We start from the raw sequence: 19,310 nt of genomic DNA, 5'->3' as shown, positions 1-19,310 counted from the left end.
GCAGTGTGACTATCACTACTGGTTTGTGTACCACACTGTATCAGTGCTTAATCCCCCTCATTACCTGCAGCCTGTGTATCCTCTGCTATTTGGATTTCTTCCTTAAAGACCAATTTCTGCAGAGGCGGTCCTCTGTACCGAAATGAACGCTTACGACAAATCAAACTGCAAAACAGAATAGACTTTTAAAAACGGGTGAAAATTTATGCTTAAGAGTAGCTACATTGCTGTGCTTTCATATTTATGTGCTACGTTTTTCTTTAGACATTCATGGTACAAAATATGCATAAAATCATGGCCTGGCCCTACTGAAAGAGAAATGTCACTGTAACAGATTAAAGCTCACTCTCCTACTCTTCCAATATATTAACTTAATTTACACACATTTTTAGCAAGGTGGAGCTATCTGGGTTATTTGGGTCTCAGAATGCATAACCAACTCCAGGGATGAGAGACCTCTGGCCCGCCAACTGCTGAACTACATCTCCCATCATCCTTCACTGCTGACCATGCTTGCTGGGGTGGCAGGAATTGGAATTTAACAACATCTGGAGAGCAACAGGTTAGCTACCCCAGCTTACTCTGCCCAAAGCTAAGAAGAGAACTCTGGATGACAGTTCAGAATTTCTGCAGTAATTTCCGATGGCTAATGCCTTTCTTTGATTCGATCTGCAATCCTGCACAACCGGGCTGGGAAACCTGTGGGGCTTCCCATGTTATTGACAGCATGGACATGGCCAGAAATTGTAGCATAGTAATACCTGGTGGGCTACAGGATCTTTACCTTTGCTGTACATACATCCTAAGTACACGTGCCAGTAAACTACCTGTAACATCATCTTGCCATGCCTGAGTGTGGTACAGCAGCTAGATGACTTACCTGAAATCTTCTCCCTTCAGCGTTTTAAATGTATCATGTTGCCTGTCATAGCATGGAATTATATTGTCATTCCTCTTCAGGCTGAGGAGTGGGTCAGCGCCAGGAACAAATCCTTTGCAGATCCTGTTCTCTTCCATTTGGTCTGCCATTCCAGCAACTGGGGTAGGCTAGTGGAACAGGAATAGCAGGTTTCAGAACATTGCTTCTAAATATACAGCTCCATGTGTGCGTTCCCAACACTAGGAATCAGAAATACAATTCAGATCAAAGCTGCATTGAAGACACTGCAAGGTCGTGTCCATAAGCTGGTACAGTGACCTGAAACAGCACTGAAATGAATAAATTCAGGACTGGTGTGTCTTTGAAGTATATTCAAAGAGTAACAGCAAGTATGTGTGTGTGTGTGTTTGTGTGTGTTTGTGTGTGTGTGTGTGTGTTTTCTTTTTTTATATACTTATGCATCATACAAACAAGCATTAATTAAACAAAATTAAATTAATACCAAAATGGGGGGGGGGGAGTACAAAAGCAAAAATACAAGGATATAATCATAACATAAACTACAATAAAAAATATAAACATTATATTCTCCTAAAAAAGAAAAAGAAAAAAGAAGAAAATTAGAAAAAAAGAAAAAAAGTGACTTCCAACTAACTCCATGCAGATCTTTCTTTCTCATATCACTGGTTATCTGTAATGATTACATTTTTGGAGAGATGTCCTAATTATCTGTGAGGTTTTTATTCTAAGCTAAACCAAGTATGAATCTGGCAAATACATTGATGCCTTAGCAAATATGTTGATGATGGGGGGGGGGGGGGGAATGCAAAGCATATCACCTTAATGTGAACTCCGTATGTGCTACAACAAGGGTATGGACTGGATCCAGCTTACTGGCCAGATCCTGGGTTCTCAAACCTTTGGGCCATTATACAGGTGGATGGGGCCAATCACCAAATGTCACACCATCCCATTTTCCTTCATAGTGTGGCAAGCCCAAGTGGGGCTTGAAGTTACTGCCCTTCAGCTGACAGGGGTTGACTTAAACCTTTCTGCTGTGCCAACATCTTCCCCTCAATGGCACAGCTGTTCCAAACCTGCTTGCTCTCACTGCCTATCAGCTGAAGGGCAGTGACATCAAGCCTCCCTTGCCAATGCACAGGTAGAAGCACACCTTATGGTACCAGATTGTGCGCTAGCAGCAGCATTTTTCTTTGTTCCAGACCTGCCAACGCGTTTGATGAGGTGTGCGGTTTGGGGAAACCAAACCTTGACAGCCAAGTTGGGAGCCATGCCAGTTCTAACTGGCGGTTCCCCATGACTTTGGTAGGGAAGCTGACCCCTTTAGGACTACCGGGTTTAGGATTTCTAAAAAGTCAATGTTACCAGCATTCTTAGGGACAGCTTGGCCGGTGCATCTTTCAGGAGTCCCTGGAGCCGGGCTAGCTGGCAGCTAGCTTTGGGTCCACTTGCAGTGAGCTCTGTCGATGGGCAGCATCGATGAACTTTCAATCCAGTGTTGCATCGTATCTCTTTTGGAGGCTCTTTTGTTCAGAAACATGTCATTGAAAAATGATAAAACAGAACTATATTATGACAGATTTAGATCCTTAACCCACTTCTAATTACTAGCTGTTAACGACTTTTGCCTCATCCGTTCTGGTAATGCATCTCCAAATCATAAGCGTAGATTTTTTAGATCACATGATTAGGGACTTCCGCTCTGCCATGGACCACAAAGGAGTGCAGGTTGAGCCCTCCAGGGAAAGCCAGAGCTTTGTAGAGAAAACAAGGTCACACAAAGGCACTGTGGACCTCAAAAAACCTGAAAGTGTTAATTTCAGGTGCAGGGGGATCTGGCTGTGCCATTAGTGATCTCTCTTGCCTCCCGGATCGCTCTGAAAAGAGCAGAGAAGAAAGGTGAGATTGAGGTCTGGTCGCTGGGATTCATCTTTTATCTCTGCCAAAGTGAAGGCTCTGGTTCCTTGTGGATTATAGCAATAGAGTCTCCATGATTTAAAAAAGGTAAAGGGACCCCTGACGATTAGGTCCAGTCGTGACCGACACTGGGGTTGCGGCGCTCATCTCACTTTATTGGCGGAGGGAGCCGGTGTACAGCTTCCGGGTCATGTGGCCAGCAGGACTAAGCCGCTTCTGGCGAACCAGAGCAGTGCATGGAAACGCCGTTTACCTTCCCGCCAGAGCAGTACCTATTTACCTACTTGGTTTACATATTAAAGGTTGCAGTACTTTTTACTGTAGGACTGTTGCAACCATTTCCCTCCCTCTCTGCCTGTGCAAACACAGAAAATACAACCTTTGCAGGTTCATTAAAAAGGTTAGCCAGCCTCTCCAGGAGAAAAGCCTGTTGCTTAAGTCACTGGTGACATTTCCCCACCTCCATCACAACACATTCAACAACAACAATTTTTATCATCTGGACACATGGTCAACAGACCCTGAACACCTTCCACCAGAAATTCAATGATTTTCACCCCACAATCAACCTAACTATGAATCAATCTATGCAAGAAATACATTTTTTGGACACTACTATAAAAATACAGGATGGGCACATAGACACCACCTTATACCGTAAACCAACTGACCGACAAACATATCTACATGCCTCTAGCTACCATCCCAAACATACCAAACAGTCCATTGTATATAGCCAGGCACTACGTTACAGCCGCATCTGTTCCAATTCTACAGACAGAGACTCTCACCTAAGAGATCTACAGCAAACCTTTTTAGAACTAAAATACCCAACAGATGAAGTTAGACAACAGATCAACAGAGCCAGACTGATACCCAGAGAGAACTTGCTGCAAGACAGACCCAAAAAAGAAAATAACAGAACACCTCTAGTCATCACATACAGCTCCCAAGTTAAAACAGTACAACGCATCATCAGAGATCTACAACCTCTCCTGGACAATGACAGTTCTCTTTCTCAAGCTCTGGGAGGAAGACCTTTCATTGCCTACAGACAGCCACCCAGTATTAAACAACTCCTAACCCACAATAATACTACAACCAGACCTAACACGGACACTGGCACCAGAGCCTGCAATAAACCCAGATGCCAACTTTGCTGCCACATACACCCGGACAACACCATTACTGGCCCCAACAACATCACACATACCATCTCGGGACTATTTAATTGCTCATCGTCTAACATTGTGTATGCCATCAAATGCCAACAGTGTCCTTCAGCTCTCTATATTGGACAAACAGGCCAGACCTTACGCCAAAGAATAAACGGACATAAATCGGACATCAGGAATCACAAGACAGAGAAACCAGTAGGAGAACACTTCAATCTCCCAGGACATTCTATACAAGATCTCAAAGTAGCTGTTTTACTACAAAGGAATTTCAGAAATAGACTGGAAAGAGAAGCTGCTGAATTACAACTTATCACCAAACTTAAAACCATGGAGAAACCTGGCCTGAACATAGACCTTGGATTCTTATCTCATTATACATGACAAAGCCATTTTTCACCTTTTCACCCCTTGCTTCTTCCTGTAAGACCTATTGCAGTCGTTAAGAGTCGTCAACAGGCTCATCACAGCTATCTGCCAATCGCCCATTCCCACCAGCCTTCTGAGTAATACCCCTCCCCACCTTCTCACTATATAGAAGGGTCTGGAAACTTCTGTTTCAGTGTATCTGAAGAAGTGTGCATGCACACGAAAGCTCATACCAAGAACTGACTTAGTTGGTCTTTAAGGTGCTACTGGAAGGAATTTTTTTTGTTTTGACAACAACAACAAAGATCCTCATGCATGACAGCCTTCTCTGGGAGCTGCTGTAGCATTTGAAAGCTTGCAGTTGTGGGGTGCAGTAATCTCTGCAGGCCATTCCCACAAAATTGTTATTTTTACACATAACAGCTGCTGTAGGATGACGTCCTGCACCACTGCTCTCAATTATGTAAAGGGAACCTGGATTTCCTGACAAATAATGGCTAGGACCTGCCGTAACTGCGTAGTAGAAACGGGCATTTTGCATCAACAACCTTAGCTCAAACATGTGCCTTGTGTTAACACACACTTTTTGAGATGCTGGATAAGATGTAAAAGCAACTGAGTGCACGCCAAAATAGCTCTTTCGAACCTGGACAGTATTTCTATATACTGAATGTGTACTTGCAGAGATGAACCACTTCTTAAAGGAGCTAAAGCCACTCCAAGGAAATGGAATGGAAATGGAATGGTATGGAAGCTAGCATCTACCTTCTCTCTGAGTATCAAGAAGCACATGGGCACATGGAGGGTTCTTTTTGTAAAGCTCAAAATCTGCATGTCTCTTGTCCCAAGGCCATCTGTCCCGGTCCGGAATTGTCGTCATGTCACTGGCTTTCACGTGCTCCTGCCATGTCTAAATGAACATTGCAAATCTTTTAGCACAAAAGCTGTCTTCCTGAAACTTCCAGCGCAGTATAAACTTCAAATCACACAGCAATATATGAACATGTCAAATATACCATATTAACGGAGGACAAACGTAACTTCCGTTAAGCAATTTCCTTAAGATGAAAAAGAAGAAAGCCAGCACACAGATACTAATATTTTGTATGCTGAGATAACATCTCAAGACAGCCTGTGATCTATTAGTTGATCTTGTTTCTCAAACAGCAGGTCCCCATGCCAGATGGCAAATGTCTTTTGAACCTGAGGGGACTTTCCAAAGCAGTTTGCAAAATAGCATGGGTGACAGCTAGTCAAAGCAAATGGTGTCTTTTAAAAACACACACCAAAGACCCACCTATTTGATTATCACAGCTGCTGCTGTTCTTTAAATTTATTACCCACCTTTCGGTCCAAGGGTTACATTAATGTAAAATACAGTTTTAACAGTGGATCCCAGTCAGTTTCAGTGGTAGATAACACTACTGAATACATGCTTTAGCTGATTAATCAGCAAGGACAAATTTTAATTACTCGACCTAAGATTAGAAGATGCATGACTAGGCAAAAAAAATCTTAATTTCACGAATATACTCATGGGATCTTCTCACAAGCTACCAGCAGGATGCAGAAATGCATGTGCAGTTTCTTTTCACAACCAAACAACCAAAGCTGTTTTCTAACCCGCCTTTCCACTATATAAAAGTCTTCAAACCAGCTTAGAATAAAAATGGGCAGAGCAATTCTACTGGATCTGGGCCAGAAGCACTATGGCAAATCCAGAGCTCTGTGGAGAAGCTTTTTGCCAGCATCTTTTATTCTTTGGCTCTCTGTTTCATCTTTAGTGGTCTGTAGTGTTTATTCTTCTGCTGGTTATCTCCCTCCGTTCTGGGAGTGTTGAAGGTACAGGAGGGATATGGATTCAGCAGATCCAAAGCAGAGTCTCTCTTTTACCTCTGGTACACAGCTAACCTACTGATTACCCCAATTTTTGCCCTCTCTGCCAGTAGAGACCTAATGGTAAAGAAGTGGTGGCAGCCGACCTTTCTATTGTGGCTGGATGAGATTCCAGGGGCAGACCTCTCTTGCTCTCTCTCTGCCTGTGGAGAGGGAGAATCTACTAAATGAGTCCCTTGGACAACCTTGCAGGACCACAGGACTGCACCAAAAAGTCACAAAATAAAAAAAAAAGATCTTAAGGGTGCAATCCTGCGCATACTTATCTGGGTGTTATGTAAAGTTAAAGGTACCCCTGCCCGTACAGGCCAGTCTTGCCAGACTCTAGGGTTGTGCGCTCATCTCACTCTATAGGCCGGGAGCCAGCGCTGTCCGCAGACACTTCCGGGTCACGTGGCCAGCGTGACAAGCTGCATCTGGCGAGCCAGCGCAGCACACGGAACGCCGTTTACCTTCCCGCTGGTAAGCGGTCCCTATTTATCTACTTGCACCCGGAGGTGCTTTCGAACTGCTAGGTGTATCTGGGTGTAAACACCATTAAACACAGCAGGGACTTGCTTCAAAGTAAACATGCACAGGGTTGTGCTGTAGATCTACCAATAAACACAGCAGTACTGTTTAAAACACAGCATATACCTGGGAGAATAAAAACAGTAAGTTCACACTGTTCAAGGACACACAGAATGTTGTCTGCCTTGTGCCTAAATGATCACAGAATCATAGAATGATAGAGCTGGAAGGGACCCTGATAAGGAGGAGGAGGAGGAGGAGGAGGAGGAAGATGTATGGTAGTGGAGAGTGACTTCTGGGCCTTGATCAGAGATGAGCATCAAATTTGCATTTGCCACAAAACTCACTGGATGGCCTGCAAGAAGACCCTGTCTCTTAAATCTTCCTCACAGGGTTGTTGTGAAGATAAAATGCCACACGGAGTAGATTACAGATGTGGAAAGAATTTAAAATCCGCCATTACCTCACGCAGCTCCCTCACTCGTGCTTCGTCAGGCTTACGAGGATGCCGGTTGGATTCCATGCTGCTCTTATATCCAGGATACACAAACCCTCCTGGCGAGAGCCACATCATCTCCGATTGGTGCATGGCCTCCTTTAGTTCGCTGTCTTCATCTACTGGGTCAAACATGGCTGACAGATATTCATGATTGTAAGCAAACCTGTTGCCTGGATTCTAAGAAAGACAAATGTTTCTCTCAGAAAGAACTCTCATCCTCTATGTTTCTCCACAGAGAAACAAGTTTTGCTAAAAAGAGCAAAGCCTGAACTTTACAACAAAATTCTGTACATGTTCCTAATACAGCAATAATAACTGGGTTGGATTTAGAGTGTACAGAAAACACTTAAGAAACTTGGATGTCTAGAAATCCCAGATACTTAAATTCACTTCAGAAGATAAAGCAATATTACTATGAATTAAACGACAAAAATCTGACCCTCCAAGTAAGACATGAGGGATGCACTCCCTTAAAATGCAAAAAGGTGAAATTCTGGAGTATTTTTTCTCCCCCCCCCCCCTCTCTATATATATATAAATTAAAAAATACTCCAGAATTCCACCTTTTTCCATTTTAAGGGATTGCATCCCTCATGTCTTACACATATACATACACATATACACACAAAACACTATGAATCTGAACCACTGGACTCCCAAACCTTCACAAAATTCCTAGAAAAAAATAAAATTCCAAAATTTTACCAGACATACCAGAAATCATTAGCTCAATCTTTTACTCTAGCAGAAATCCAAACTGGGATGTACTAATCTCACCTCTGCCATCTCTTGACGAAGCAGCTTCTTTGCAATTTCTGCAGAATTTAACGTCTGACAACTGTAATTAAAGATGGACTTGCCATCAGAAGGGAAAGCCCTGATGATTTTGCTGCCTTCCTTTTTCACCATCTTGCTGAGCAGATGTATATTCTCAATATTAGACTGGAAGAAAAGTTAACACGTGTAATTATTCTGGTCTTGTTAGACAAAAAGAAATGTACTTTTGAAAATAGGCACAGGACTTCTGCCATGGAAAAAGTCGGTAGCTGGACTGGCAGGTAAGTCAAATCAGTAAGCTGTAGCCAAGTCTCTCCAACTCAGCCCACTGTCAGATCTTCTAAACCAGCCTTTCTCAACCATAGATTCCATCACCCCTGACCACTGGTCCTGCTAGCTAGGGATGATGGGAGTTGTAGCCCAGCAACAGCTGGGGACCAAAGGTTGAGAAAGGCTGCTCTAAACAGTCACCAGGCAGCACATAACTGAAGGCAAAGATGTAAATGGAGTTGGAGCTCTAGCTGTCTTCCTTCCCTTGGGGGAGGAGAGCTCACCTTGCAGACCGCCAGGTGCCAACCACTTTTCTTTGGAGACAGTCAGCTTCCTATTTTCCACTATCAACCAAGCTAATTTATTCACTGTAATAATGTTTATATTTTAGAAGTAAATACTTGGAACTTCTAGAAAACATATGGGGCACTAAAGACCATCACCTGCGCATCTTCCACAGAGGCTCTAAAACCCAGCTGCTTGCTTAGTCTTGCTGCCCTAAAGGTGTCAGAAACTACAAAGGGTTCCTTCCCCTTATGAGCTGGGCTTTTTAATGAACCCTCAGGCCTACTATCATAGGGCTCACACAAGGCCAAATAACAACTTCTCCTTTCTGGGGGGGCGGGAGATCCTTGTATCCATTTTGTTCTTTTTCCTTGTTAAATTTGATAAATAAATAAATCCTCTGTGCCTGTGACCTGGGTTGCTGTTCCTAAGGTGTGAGTCCCACTCAGTTCACAGGGACTTTAACCAGCTTATGATTTCTGACAGGGAACAATGCAGAGATGGAGAGCCTGCTGGCTGTCCCATTGCCCCAGACCACTGACTATGCTGGCTGGGGCTGATGGAAGTTGGGAGACCAACAAAAAATGGATGGCTGAAGATTCCCCATCCCTGATATGTGTATATGTGAATCACAGGACGACAGAAGACCTCTTCACGTGAGCAAACTGTGAGAAGCATCAGGAGCTTGCGCCAAAAATAAATGCGGCAGGGTGGGGAATTTGAGCATTTTCTCGCTTTCAAACTAAAAACCCCTCATGTGCATGCTATAATATCACAACATAAAGAAGGCATTTTGTGAGACATAGACATTATCTGAACAATCTCTTTAGATAGGAATAGGCAATTTGTAGCACTCCAGATATCAGCTAGGGCTGATGGGAGCTGTAGTCCGACAGCATGTGGAGGGCTACTGTTTCCCCTTTCCTGTTTAAGACAACCTTTCATTGCTGTAGCACACTCACTTGGATAAAGTCTTCTGGTGTCTGACTTTCCATTTCCCTTTTTCTAAGTAGGTACTCTTCGTTGTGGTTATCTAGAGGGAAACGCCTATATTTTCTCACATACGAATACTTTGGTGGAATATCAAACATCCCTGAGATCTCTGGGTGTTGCTGGATGAACAAGTCATCCCTTTTCAATGGGATCCCAAACTCTTGGCTCAACACTGTGATCATTTCTGCAGATGGCAAGAGATCGTGATGGACCACATCTCTTAACCTCATACTGCGGCAGATAGAATCAAGCCTGAAGAACAAGGCAGAGAGAGAGAGAGAGAACATAAGCATGCGAGTAAGGGTGACCCAGCAGACACTGTGTACTTGGCTTTCAAAAAGCTTTTGATAGACTCCCTCTCCAATGATGATGATGATGATTTACTGAATTTATATACCACCCTATCCCCTGGGGTCTCAGGGAGGTTCACAGAATAAAATCAAGATATAAAACCACAAAATACATAATAATAAAAAAACGACAAGACAGTAACACCCATCCACCCAAAAAAACAACATTCATGAGTATGCTTAGAAGACATGAAGTAGGAGATCCTCTTATGGATCAGTAATCATCTAAACAACAAGAAGCAGAGAGTAAGAATAAATGGGCAGATCTCACAATGGAATAATATAAATAAATAAATAAAATAATTAAAAAACAACACACAGTATTCCAACCCTAGTTGCACCACAGACTTGTATAATAGCACCATGTTATTGGAAGGTTTTTCCCCCTCAATCCCTTTCCTCGTGATCCCTAATACGGATCAACAATGGGTTAACATCCATCATGAACTCAAGAATCCTTTCCTAGTCAGTCACGGCCAGTTCAGGTCCTATTAAGATGTAAGTGGGCTTGTGCATTGCTTTACAGCTGTTTACACTGGACCACATATGCCATTTTAAGGCCAGTTCACCCAATTTGGAGAAATTTTCTCGATTTCCTTACACTCAACATGTGATCAGGGACCCCAATACAGTAGGAGACCTGATTAAGTGAAGTACCTAGTTCAAGGGAATGAATGGAAGTCGAAGCCCCCTGCAGTCCTTCTCCATGCAACACAGGGAAGCTTGGGGACTCAAGGGTATCTGCTATGGGCACAACATTGGGGGCAGGCCCTGTACATCTGCTCTTCCCCCATTTGCATATTCAGATGACTTCCTGAACATACCCTGGAAGGAAATGATGAAGCACATTGCCAGAGGAAAGGATCTCAAAACTGAGCCGAATCCAATTGTTAAGGCAGCATAGTGTGATGAGACTATGGAGAATCAGATGATTTCACACACACCCTCTACATGTTACCTTCTCTTCAGCTGAGATGAGATAGGAAAAGATAATCAAAAGTGCTATGAAAATTCTCTCCAAAGGGTCTAGTGGAGGTTCCTCCTCTCCTCCACAACCAACAAAGGTATATACACCAAACTCTAAATATATATAGAACAGTAAGTCAGAAATCCAAGAACAATCTAACCTGATCAGAGCTTCAAAACACGGAAGGGGAACCATATCCCTGATATATAACAAAGGCTGATTCACAATATTAGATAGTGGCTTGCAGAGACGGATATGAAGAAGGATGGCTTCAAGGTCTACATACAGGCGCTGATGAAAAGAGAAGTGTGAGTTATAGAATATTTGTAATCTTCCAATTTTAGATTCACGCAACCTGTAAGAGAGAAGGAATAGGACAGCATTGACCAAATACTTCATAATCTTGTGTTTCCTGACATTTCATAGCACCTTTCCCCTTTCTTAGTTAGTCAAGGGTTTTTGACTTTTAAGTATTAGAAAGCTCAGATTAAAACCCTGTATGATAAAGAAGAGAAGCAGGTATCATATCAAGAGCAACTAATGGAAGAAAACTTGCATTGTTTTTAGATGCATGCATGCATTGCAAGAAGAATCATTTTAAAGGAGGCATTTCCTCCTATGGGAGAGATAAAAGGAATGCCTAAGATGGTGTTTATGAGAACTTGTATTTAAAAAACAAAACAAAACCTTAAAAGTGCTAACTTGAATCAAGCACATCTTGAGTCAAGCAAAAGTTTTTTTTAAAATTCATGAATACTGCTCCAAGAACATATCCCAGTCCTGGAAAGTTGACCCTACCACATCACCAGTACGGTCAAATTAGCCAGTCTCACAATGATCTTAATTCCTATCTTTCCTATGTGTTAATTTTAATAGTACCTTAGTTGCAAACCTATAGAAGAATCATTTGGAGTAAGTCTCACTGAACTCAATCGAACACCCATCTCTGTAGGATTGAACTACCAAGCTCCATGTCAAAAGGCAGTCCTAAACATGTTCTTATTCAATTCAGGTTATGCTTGGCATATACATAGATGCTGCCTTCTGGAAAAACTTGAGTGACTCCTGCTTCGCTGTTTTGGTAGCGCTAGTCCTGTGCTGTATAGAAATCTCATGGGGTGGGGAACCTGTTTGCTCTATTTCCCGCTTTCCTAATTTGCAGCGGCATCCATAGTCCCATGAGTTTCAAAGGAGATGTGAGACTGACGACACCAGACTACAAAAGGGCTTCGATTTATTTTGTCAGTGCACACTTCTCTAAGACCTAGCCCTTTCTGAAAAACAGCTAGTGAGGTATACAATATCTGGCATCTCCAGGTTGGGTTGGGAGCGTCCCCTGTCTGAAAGTCTGGAAAGTCATTGCAAGCCAGGGAGGGCAATACTGAACCAGAAGGACCAATGGCTTGATTCAGTCTCAGGCAGCTTGCTATGTTCCTTTATGTGAAAAGGCACTCGTCCATCCACAGACAAAGGAAGGAAAAATGTTTGGAGGAGGGGTAATGTGCTACTAATCCAAAAGGCATCCTTAGCACTCCCACCTGTATTTCTGGGGATTTCCTAGGATGCAGCTTGTAGCGCTCTGAAAATCTCCAAAACCAGCCTGAAGCAACAAGCATAAATTAACACATGTGTAGGCAAACAATGGCTCGGGGTCCAGATCTGGCCCAACTGTCTTCTAAATCCGGCCCGCGGATGGTCCGGGAATCAGCGTGTTTTTACACGAGTAGAATGTGTGCTTTTATTTAAAATGCATCTCTGGGTTATTTGTTGGGCATAGGAATTGGTTCATCCCCCCCCCAAAAAAAAACAACAGTCCGGCCCCCTCACAAGGTCTGAGGGACAGTGGACCGGCCCTCTGCTGAAAAAGTTTGCTGACCCCCGAATTAACATATGAGCCCTTTGATAATGAAACCTGTTCTCATTCTGCCTCCAAGTGCATGAAATGACTTTCACACAGCCTCAGCCTTCTAAATTCTTTTCCTCCATCTTGCATTCCGTCAGGTGACTCCTTTAAAAGTGACTGGCACTGTAACATGTTAACATTTGTACATTATGACGCTAGCAAGGAAGAATGAAATTAAAAGTGCTCCACAACGTCTTATTATTGTCTGCGAACTCTGATTATTTGGTTTAGGAAAGATTGTTGGAAGTGAAAGAGAAATAAACCAGTACATTACTGCAAATACAGTTATAAAACAAAATTAACATTAAAGGAAACAGTTTAATTACAAACAGCTCAACTGGCCGTAAAGCCCTTAAGGGCCAAACTAGATGAGATACCGTTAGAAACTGCATGGTTGGCATTTTAAAAGTAAGGAGAAAGACCCGGTGCAGATCAGAATCCCCCTGGCAGCTGAGGGGAGTTCATTATTTGCCCCGCAGTGTGGTCCCAGGTCACATCAAGTCCCCTGCACCTGCAATTTACATCAGACATATACCCCAGGTTGCTGCAACCTGTTGAAGTCCATCTTGCAGCAACTTGGAGGACGCTGTTTAATGGAACAGCCTTGCCTCTGAAATAAGGCAAACACTATCGACGTATACTTTCAGTGCTTGCTAAAAATGTTCCTGTTCACCCCAGCCTTTCCTAGCCATTGAAACTCGGGTTGTGGCAATTGTTATGCATTCTTGTTTTATATTATTGTGGCAAGCCACCTTTGAATTTTTTTTAAATAAACGGTGGCAGATTTTTTATTTTTATTTAGAAAGAAAGAAAGAAAGAAAGAAAGAAAGAAAGAAAGAAAGATTCATTCCATTAGTATGAAAGGGAATTCTTTCAGTGCAAAATAGGAGGCATGCAAGAACTCTGCCATGAGGGGAAAGAGTTAATGCCTTCCTACAAACACACACACCACCTGCTATTTACTTTAAAAAGATATCCACAGCAACTGCTAACTGCATAAATTACCATCTAATCTACCGTACTTTCTCCCTAGGAAGCAGGAACTGCAGCTCAACAACAGACATAAGGTGTGCACCTCTTCAGTGCCAAGACAGCATTGCACTAGCAAACCTCTAATCGGCAAAATGTCTTATTATTTTCATAATTGACTGGTGCATTTTTATTAAAACACAGTGAAACAACCAAAGTACCCCAAAATCCTGACGCTGAAATTTTGGGCTAACTTTCAATTTTGAAAGCATCCTTGAACAGATCCTGAAAGTCCCGTCTTCTATCCCTACATGAACTAGTCTGATCACGGCAGACCAGAAGCACATTGTAAGAAAGAAGAAGCAAATAAACAAATGCTTCTCTATATACAAAACAGTTATTAAAAATATGAGGTTGAGTCTGACAAATCACCTTTGTAGAAAGATCACAGCAGAGGAAAATAGGCTTTAATTGCAAAACACTTCTGGTTACCTGTCTATTCGCTTATTCCATAACCTCTTAAGGGCTTTGTTCTTTAAGCCTTCCACGATAAGAAGGTGAATGGATCCGTCCAGAATATGAAACCCAGTAAGAACGTCCAGCTGAGAAATCTCCTCGTAAGTCATCCTGTTACTCAGTTTTAACGCATTAAGAGATTTATGAATGATGCGTAGAGGGTACGAATCCAGTTCTAGAGCCTCTGCGTTGATTTTTGTAATCTCCTGCAGCAAGTAACCTATGAGAGAAGTGTTTTTAAAGTCGAAAACATAGATGATGCAGCCATAGGGGCAATAATCATCTTTAGTGTCCTCTGCTTCTTCTTCAGGAGTTAACGGTACAGCTATTTCAACTCTGACTTTAAGAAAGGCTCCTGAGCACACGTAATGCCCCACTGGCATCTGGGCCACTGGAGAGCCATCGGCAGCCTTAGCCTTCCGAGTGGCACTCGTATCCTGAACGGAGCAGTTGTGAATTGGCGCACAAAAGTTCAAGGCCTTTTCACCTAGCAGTAGTTCAGCCAAGCGGATTTTGGCTACCCCATATGGGTGCCACACTTCCTCCATGCCTTTCATGGGATTCTGGGCCACGTATTTCGAAGTGACCGAGCTCAGATGGCTGAGCCTGCGGTCTCCTGGCTCCTCTCCAAACAAGGAAGGCTTTACATCGACATCTTGCCATTTTTTGTCCCGATCGTGAACCTCGATTTCCAAGGGTGGTCCTCTTAGATACTCATTCAGTTCGTCACGTCTTATTGTTCCTGCAAGAATCACGTTGGTATCTTTAAAGAAGACATGAGAGCCATGATCCCGGTCTTGCGTTCGATGTGGCTCCATATTATGGAATTTGTATTTGCAGTAAATAGGAAGGCATGAATGCTATTGAAAAGAAAGAGCAGACAAGGAAGGTTGGAGGGGGCTGTTTCGGTCTCCTTTATCTCGCAGAAAATATATATACACCTTCTTTCAGTAAAATTAATCAAGTATGAAATAAAAGTGCACCTTTGATTGAGGTCAGTTTAGGCTAGCCCAGTACATTTTGCTGCCCAAGACACAGCAGCATAGCGTCAGTTGCCAGTGCCCAGGACAGGCAGGGGCAGATAGGGGGCGCCATCCCAGCCCTCACCACCGACAGTGAAGGAGCAACCCAGCCCCACCAAAGCAAAGTGGGGTTGCACTAAGCTGCCTGCCCACCCACACAGGGGGGAGTCGGCCGGCACAGCCCTGGGTGAGTGGAGAGGAGCGCCAGGCCAGGCCATGCTGGAGGCGCCTGGTTCACACCCCCTCTGTGTGCCGGGGCCATGGCCCCCCTGTCTACGCCATTGCCAAGGCCAAGCAGCAAATGACCCACCCCACCCTATCATGGGTACCCAAGGCTAATGGAAACTATTTTGGTACTCAGGGCAGGAGAAGCACAATAACAAATTATCAATTTGCTGTCTTTTTATGTTGCCCAAATCAGTTCTGCCTGAGGCACCCACCTCATTCTGCCTTGTGGTAGGGCTGTCCCAGCCATGTAGCATAATCCAAGGCAGATTGGTGTCAGGGGTAGGCAATTTGGAAGCAGCAGCAACAACCTGGTGGTCAATGGCAGTGGCAGCAGGAAGGTGAGAGTGGTTGCCCTCACTCTTCTGTTTCCCCAGTCCACTGCATATTCAGGGAAGGGCCTGCCTTGAGGCGAGTGGGCAAACATGCTCCCTCAATGATTCTATGTGTATATAAAAAGTGCAAACAAGAGTTCTGGATGGGGGGGGACTTAAATGTGCTAGGTTTTCCACCACCACATGTTATGTAAATGCAGCGATCCAATATGGCCACAAGTTCACTTCAGGTCATCTTTAGATTATAACTGTTTTGCAAATAAGAAATGGGGAAATTACAAATGTAAGAAGCAGGAGCTTTTCAGAATTCAATTCTGTTTCCCCCAGAATGTCACATGTAGTTACTTGAGAAGAATGCTCTGAATTACCTGTAGCACTTTAATTGGAACAGGGGTGTCTGGTAAGCACCTTGCGGAGTTAATCTTAATAATCAGTGGATTTAATTCATGTTTCTGTTTCTCACTCATCAGAGTCCCTTCAACAGAAAAGCTAAGGTATGCATCCCAAAGTTTAGGGGATTTCTCTCCTAGCTGACTGACCACGCAGCGTTGTCCTGGAAGTGGAATTACATTATTTATATAATCAGTATAGCAGCAGTACTAAAGAAGCAATATGTTCTATGTCATTGCTTAATAGGCTTATTAAACAACTGAGCCTTTTGGGCTGGCTAATCAGAAGGTCAGCAGTTCAAATCCCTGCAATAGGGTGAGCTCCCGTTGCTCTGTCCCAGCTTCTGCCAACCTAGCAGTTCGAAAGCACACCAGTGCAAGTAGATAAATAGATACCGCTGTGGCAGGAAGGTAAATGACGTCTCCGTGTGCTTTGGCTTCCGTTGCAGCAGAAGCAGTTTAATCATGTTGGCCACATGACCCAGAAAGTTGTTTGTGGACAAACACTGGCTCCCCTTGGCCTGAAAGCAAGATGAGCACCGCACCCCATAGTCACCTTTGACTGGACTTAACCATCCAGGGGTCCTTTACCTTTTTAAGGCTTATTCTCTGGAGAAACCACACCACATCATTTGGTCATTTGTGCCACTTTAACAAATGCAAGAACCTGCAAAGAAAGGAGCAAAGACTAGAGCAACCTAGCAGTGCGTTCTTTTCTAGCCAACCCCTGTCACAATTGCAAAGGAAGGAGGGAGCTCCTTTGGGGAAGGGCCACAGCTCAGTGAGAGAGCGTTTCCTGAGCATGCAGGAGAGCCTTGCTTCAATCCCCTGCTTCTCCAGGCTAGAAAGCTACTGCCAGTCAGTGTAGACCATGCAAAAATGATGGACTCATGGTCCTCCTGTCTCAGTATAAGGCAACTTCTTATGTAGGAGTACGACCACCACGTATGACCATGAGTGGGACCCATGGTCTTTTTTTTAAAGGTTTCCTTGGCCTAGACTAGACCTGCTCCCTCCCTTTATTGCTCATGTGTGCCCAACTCTCTAAAAATGCTTCCAATCATTGCAGTCCTGCAGCGGAACAACATGTGAAATCAACAAGCAGCATCAAAGAGCATCTCTCCCCACTCTCCCCCATTACTACCTCCTTTCCAGCTCTCCTGCTGCCAACACTTTTAATACTGAATTTTAAATTGATGTAACCTGCTTTGACACCTGCTGGTGAAGGGCGGGCAATAATTTTAATAATGGTGGTGGTTGTGTTAGTATATGATAAAAACAAACTACTTAGGGGAAAATGACACATAAAACTAAATTGCTTCCATTTTATAAGCGTGATCTTCCCCCCTGCCCCGTTGCTCTTAACCTTCTGACTGCAGCATTTCTTACTCATCTGCAGTCTGTAATTTTGTCTTCCATTCCCCTGCTCCAGCTTGCTTATTTTTACCTCTCCAAAGTTAGTCCCTAATTCTTCTCTCCGTTATGTCAGCTACTGGCTTAAAAAGAACCCAACTGTCCATTAGCATCGGTCTCTCTTTGTCTCTCACACTCATTGCCCCTGTCACATATTTTCAGCCATCTCCTCACAGTCAATGAATAGACAGGCCTTGAATTCAACAGGGAATCCTATTTATCAAGGGTCATTTTTAGAAATTGTCATTGGACTCAGAAGTGCTGCAAATCACCAGCAGGGGGAAGGGAAGGTAAAGGACCCCTGGACGGTTAAGTCCATTCAAAGGCGACTCTGGGGTTGCGGCGCTCATCTCACTTTCAGGCCAAGGGAACCGGCGTTTGTCCACAGACAGCTTTCCAGGTCATGTGGCCAGCAGGACTAAAGCACTTCTGGCACAACAGAACACCATGACACAAACCAGAGTGCACAGAAACACCGTTTACCTTCCCGTCACCTATTTATCTACGTGCACTGGCATGCTTTCAAACTGCTAGTTTGGCAGGAGCTGGGACAGAGCAACAGGCTCTCACCCCATTGCAGGGACCAGCAGGGGGAGCCCACAAGCCAGCAGCAGAACTTCATATTGCACATGAAAACAGGGTGCCAGAAGAGGGAGCACTCCAAAGGAGAAATAGAAGGCAAAGGCTTTGCAAACCTCACTTGCAACCACAAGGCATGGAATACTTTTAGCATTCACTGTACTACATCTGTTACAAGTATGCACTAATCTGAACAGAACTGAAGGGAAACAGCCTGTATCAGTAGTAGTGCAGATTTGCTGAACAAAATTACAAAGCGCAAGAGAAACTGAGAGGAGCTCTGAATGTGCCAGAATGCCGTCCAATTAATGCATCAATGCTCTTGAAGCCTCAGCTTCAATTAAAAGCAAAACGTCCGGAAGCATGCAGCAAAAAGATAATTTGCATGTAAGCTGTCAGCTGAACCAGCAAAGCAGCATGCAGTCTCAGGGGGTTGCTGCTATGTACCTTGCATTCCTAATAGAAGTGAAATCACCATGAGCTTTTACCTTTCAGGCTTTTGTAGTTTGGGCAGCAGTGATGTCAAAAAAGAAAGTGCACATCACTGAAAATTGTATTAGCTGAACCGTTCAACAGCACAACAGGCAGGCAGAATGTTCCTATCACCTAACATGCAACATTTTAAAGCCTTATTGAGGCTGTAATTCCTGTAAGCTGCTATATTTTTCCTACATGGAAATATACAGCAGTAGCTAAATTGCATGCACACTGGCTGCAGGAAGAAGAAAAAAACCTTGTGCTCTTTATGTGTGTTTTTCTATACAAAGATTTGTTTGGTGGGGGACATATGAAGCAGCTCTAAGATTAACCTGCACTTCTTAACCTGCACTGATCTGAAAGGGGAAAAAAGTTCCTGAACTGCAGCCTTTTAACTATATTTAAAAATTTAAAACCCCATAGACAATGAAACCTTTTCCTGACACTTTATTTTGGCAGTTACCAGACTGTTTTTGCAAGAAGAGTTATGTTTGCAAACACTAAGAAAAACCAAAAGGAGAAATCTCAGTAATTTTAACGTCCTTCTTAATTTGCAATACAACAAACCCTTAT

The 19,310-nt window shown here is 43.4% G+C and overlaps 1 protein-coding gene across 7 annotated transcripts in view; it reads right to left on the bottom strand.

The window, feature by feature from the left end:
• Positions 1-19,310, bottom strand: part of CFAP92 (cilia and flagella associated protein 92 (putative)) — a 47,470-nt gene that overhangs the window by 1,657 nt on the left and 26,503 nt on the right. For 5 of the 7 annotated variants that reach the window (XM_083726901.1, XM_083726902.1, XM_083726898.1 and 2 more), the window contains 10 exons: positions 16,248-16,432; positions 14,274-15,157; positions 11,070-11,264; positions 9,562-9,844; positions 8,045-8,209; positions 7,232-7,444; positions 5,128-5,272; positions 2,267-2,424; positions 881-1,047; positions 65-165 (listed from right to left, as the gene is read on the bottom strand). In XM_083726901.1, coding sequence (XP_083583027.1) covers positions 65-165; positions 881-1,047; positions 2,267-2,424; positions 5,128-5,272; positions 7,232-7,444; positions 8,045-8,209; positions 9,562-9,844; positions 11,070-11,264; positions 14,274-15,157; positions 16,248-16,432 — 2,496 coding nt within the window. Of the gene's footprint in view, positions 1-64; positions 166-880; positions 1,120-2,266; positions 2,425-5,127; positions 5,273-7,231; positions 7,445-8,044; positions 8,210-9,561; positions 9,845-11,069; positions 11,265-14,273; positions 15,158-16,247; positions 16,433-19,310 lie in introns of all 7 variants that reach the window. The other 2 variants (XR_014561241.1, XR_014561242.1) reach the window with 1 other exon arrangement.

Source organism: Podarcis gaigeae (genome assembly GCF_964106915.1).
Source record: "Podarcis gaigeae genome assembly, chromosome: 2".
Classification (NCBI taxonomy): Eukaryota; Metazoa; Chordata; class Lepidosauria; order Squamata; family Lacertidae; genus Podarcis; species Podarcis gaigeae.
Note: the sequence above shows the minus strand (reverse complement) of the source record. Positions and strands in the feature narration are given on the sequence as shown.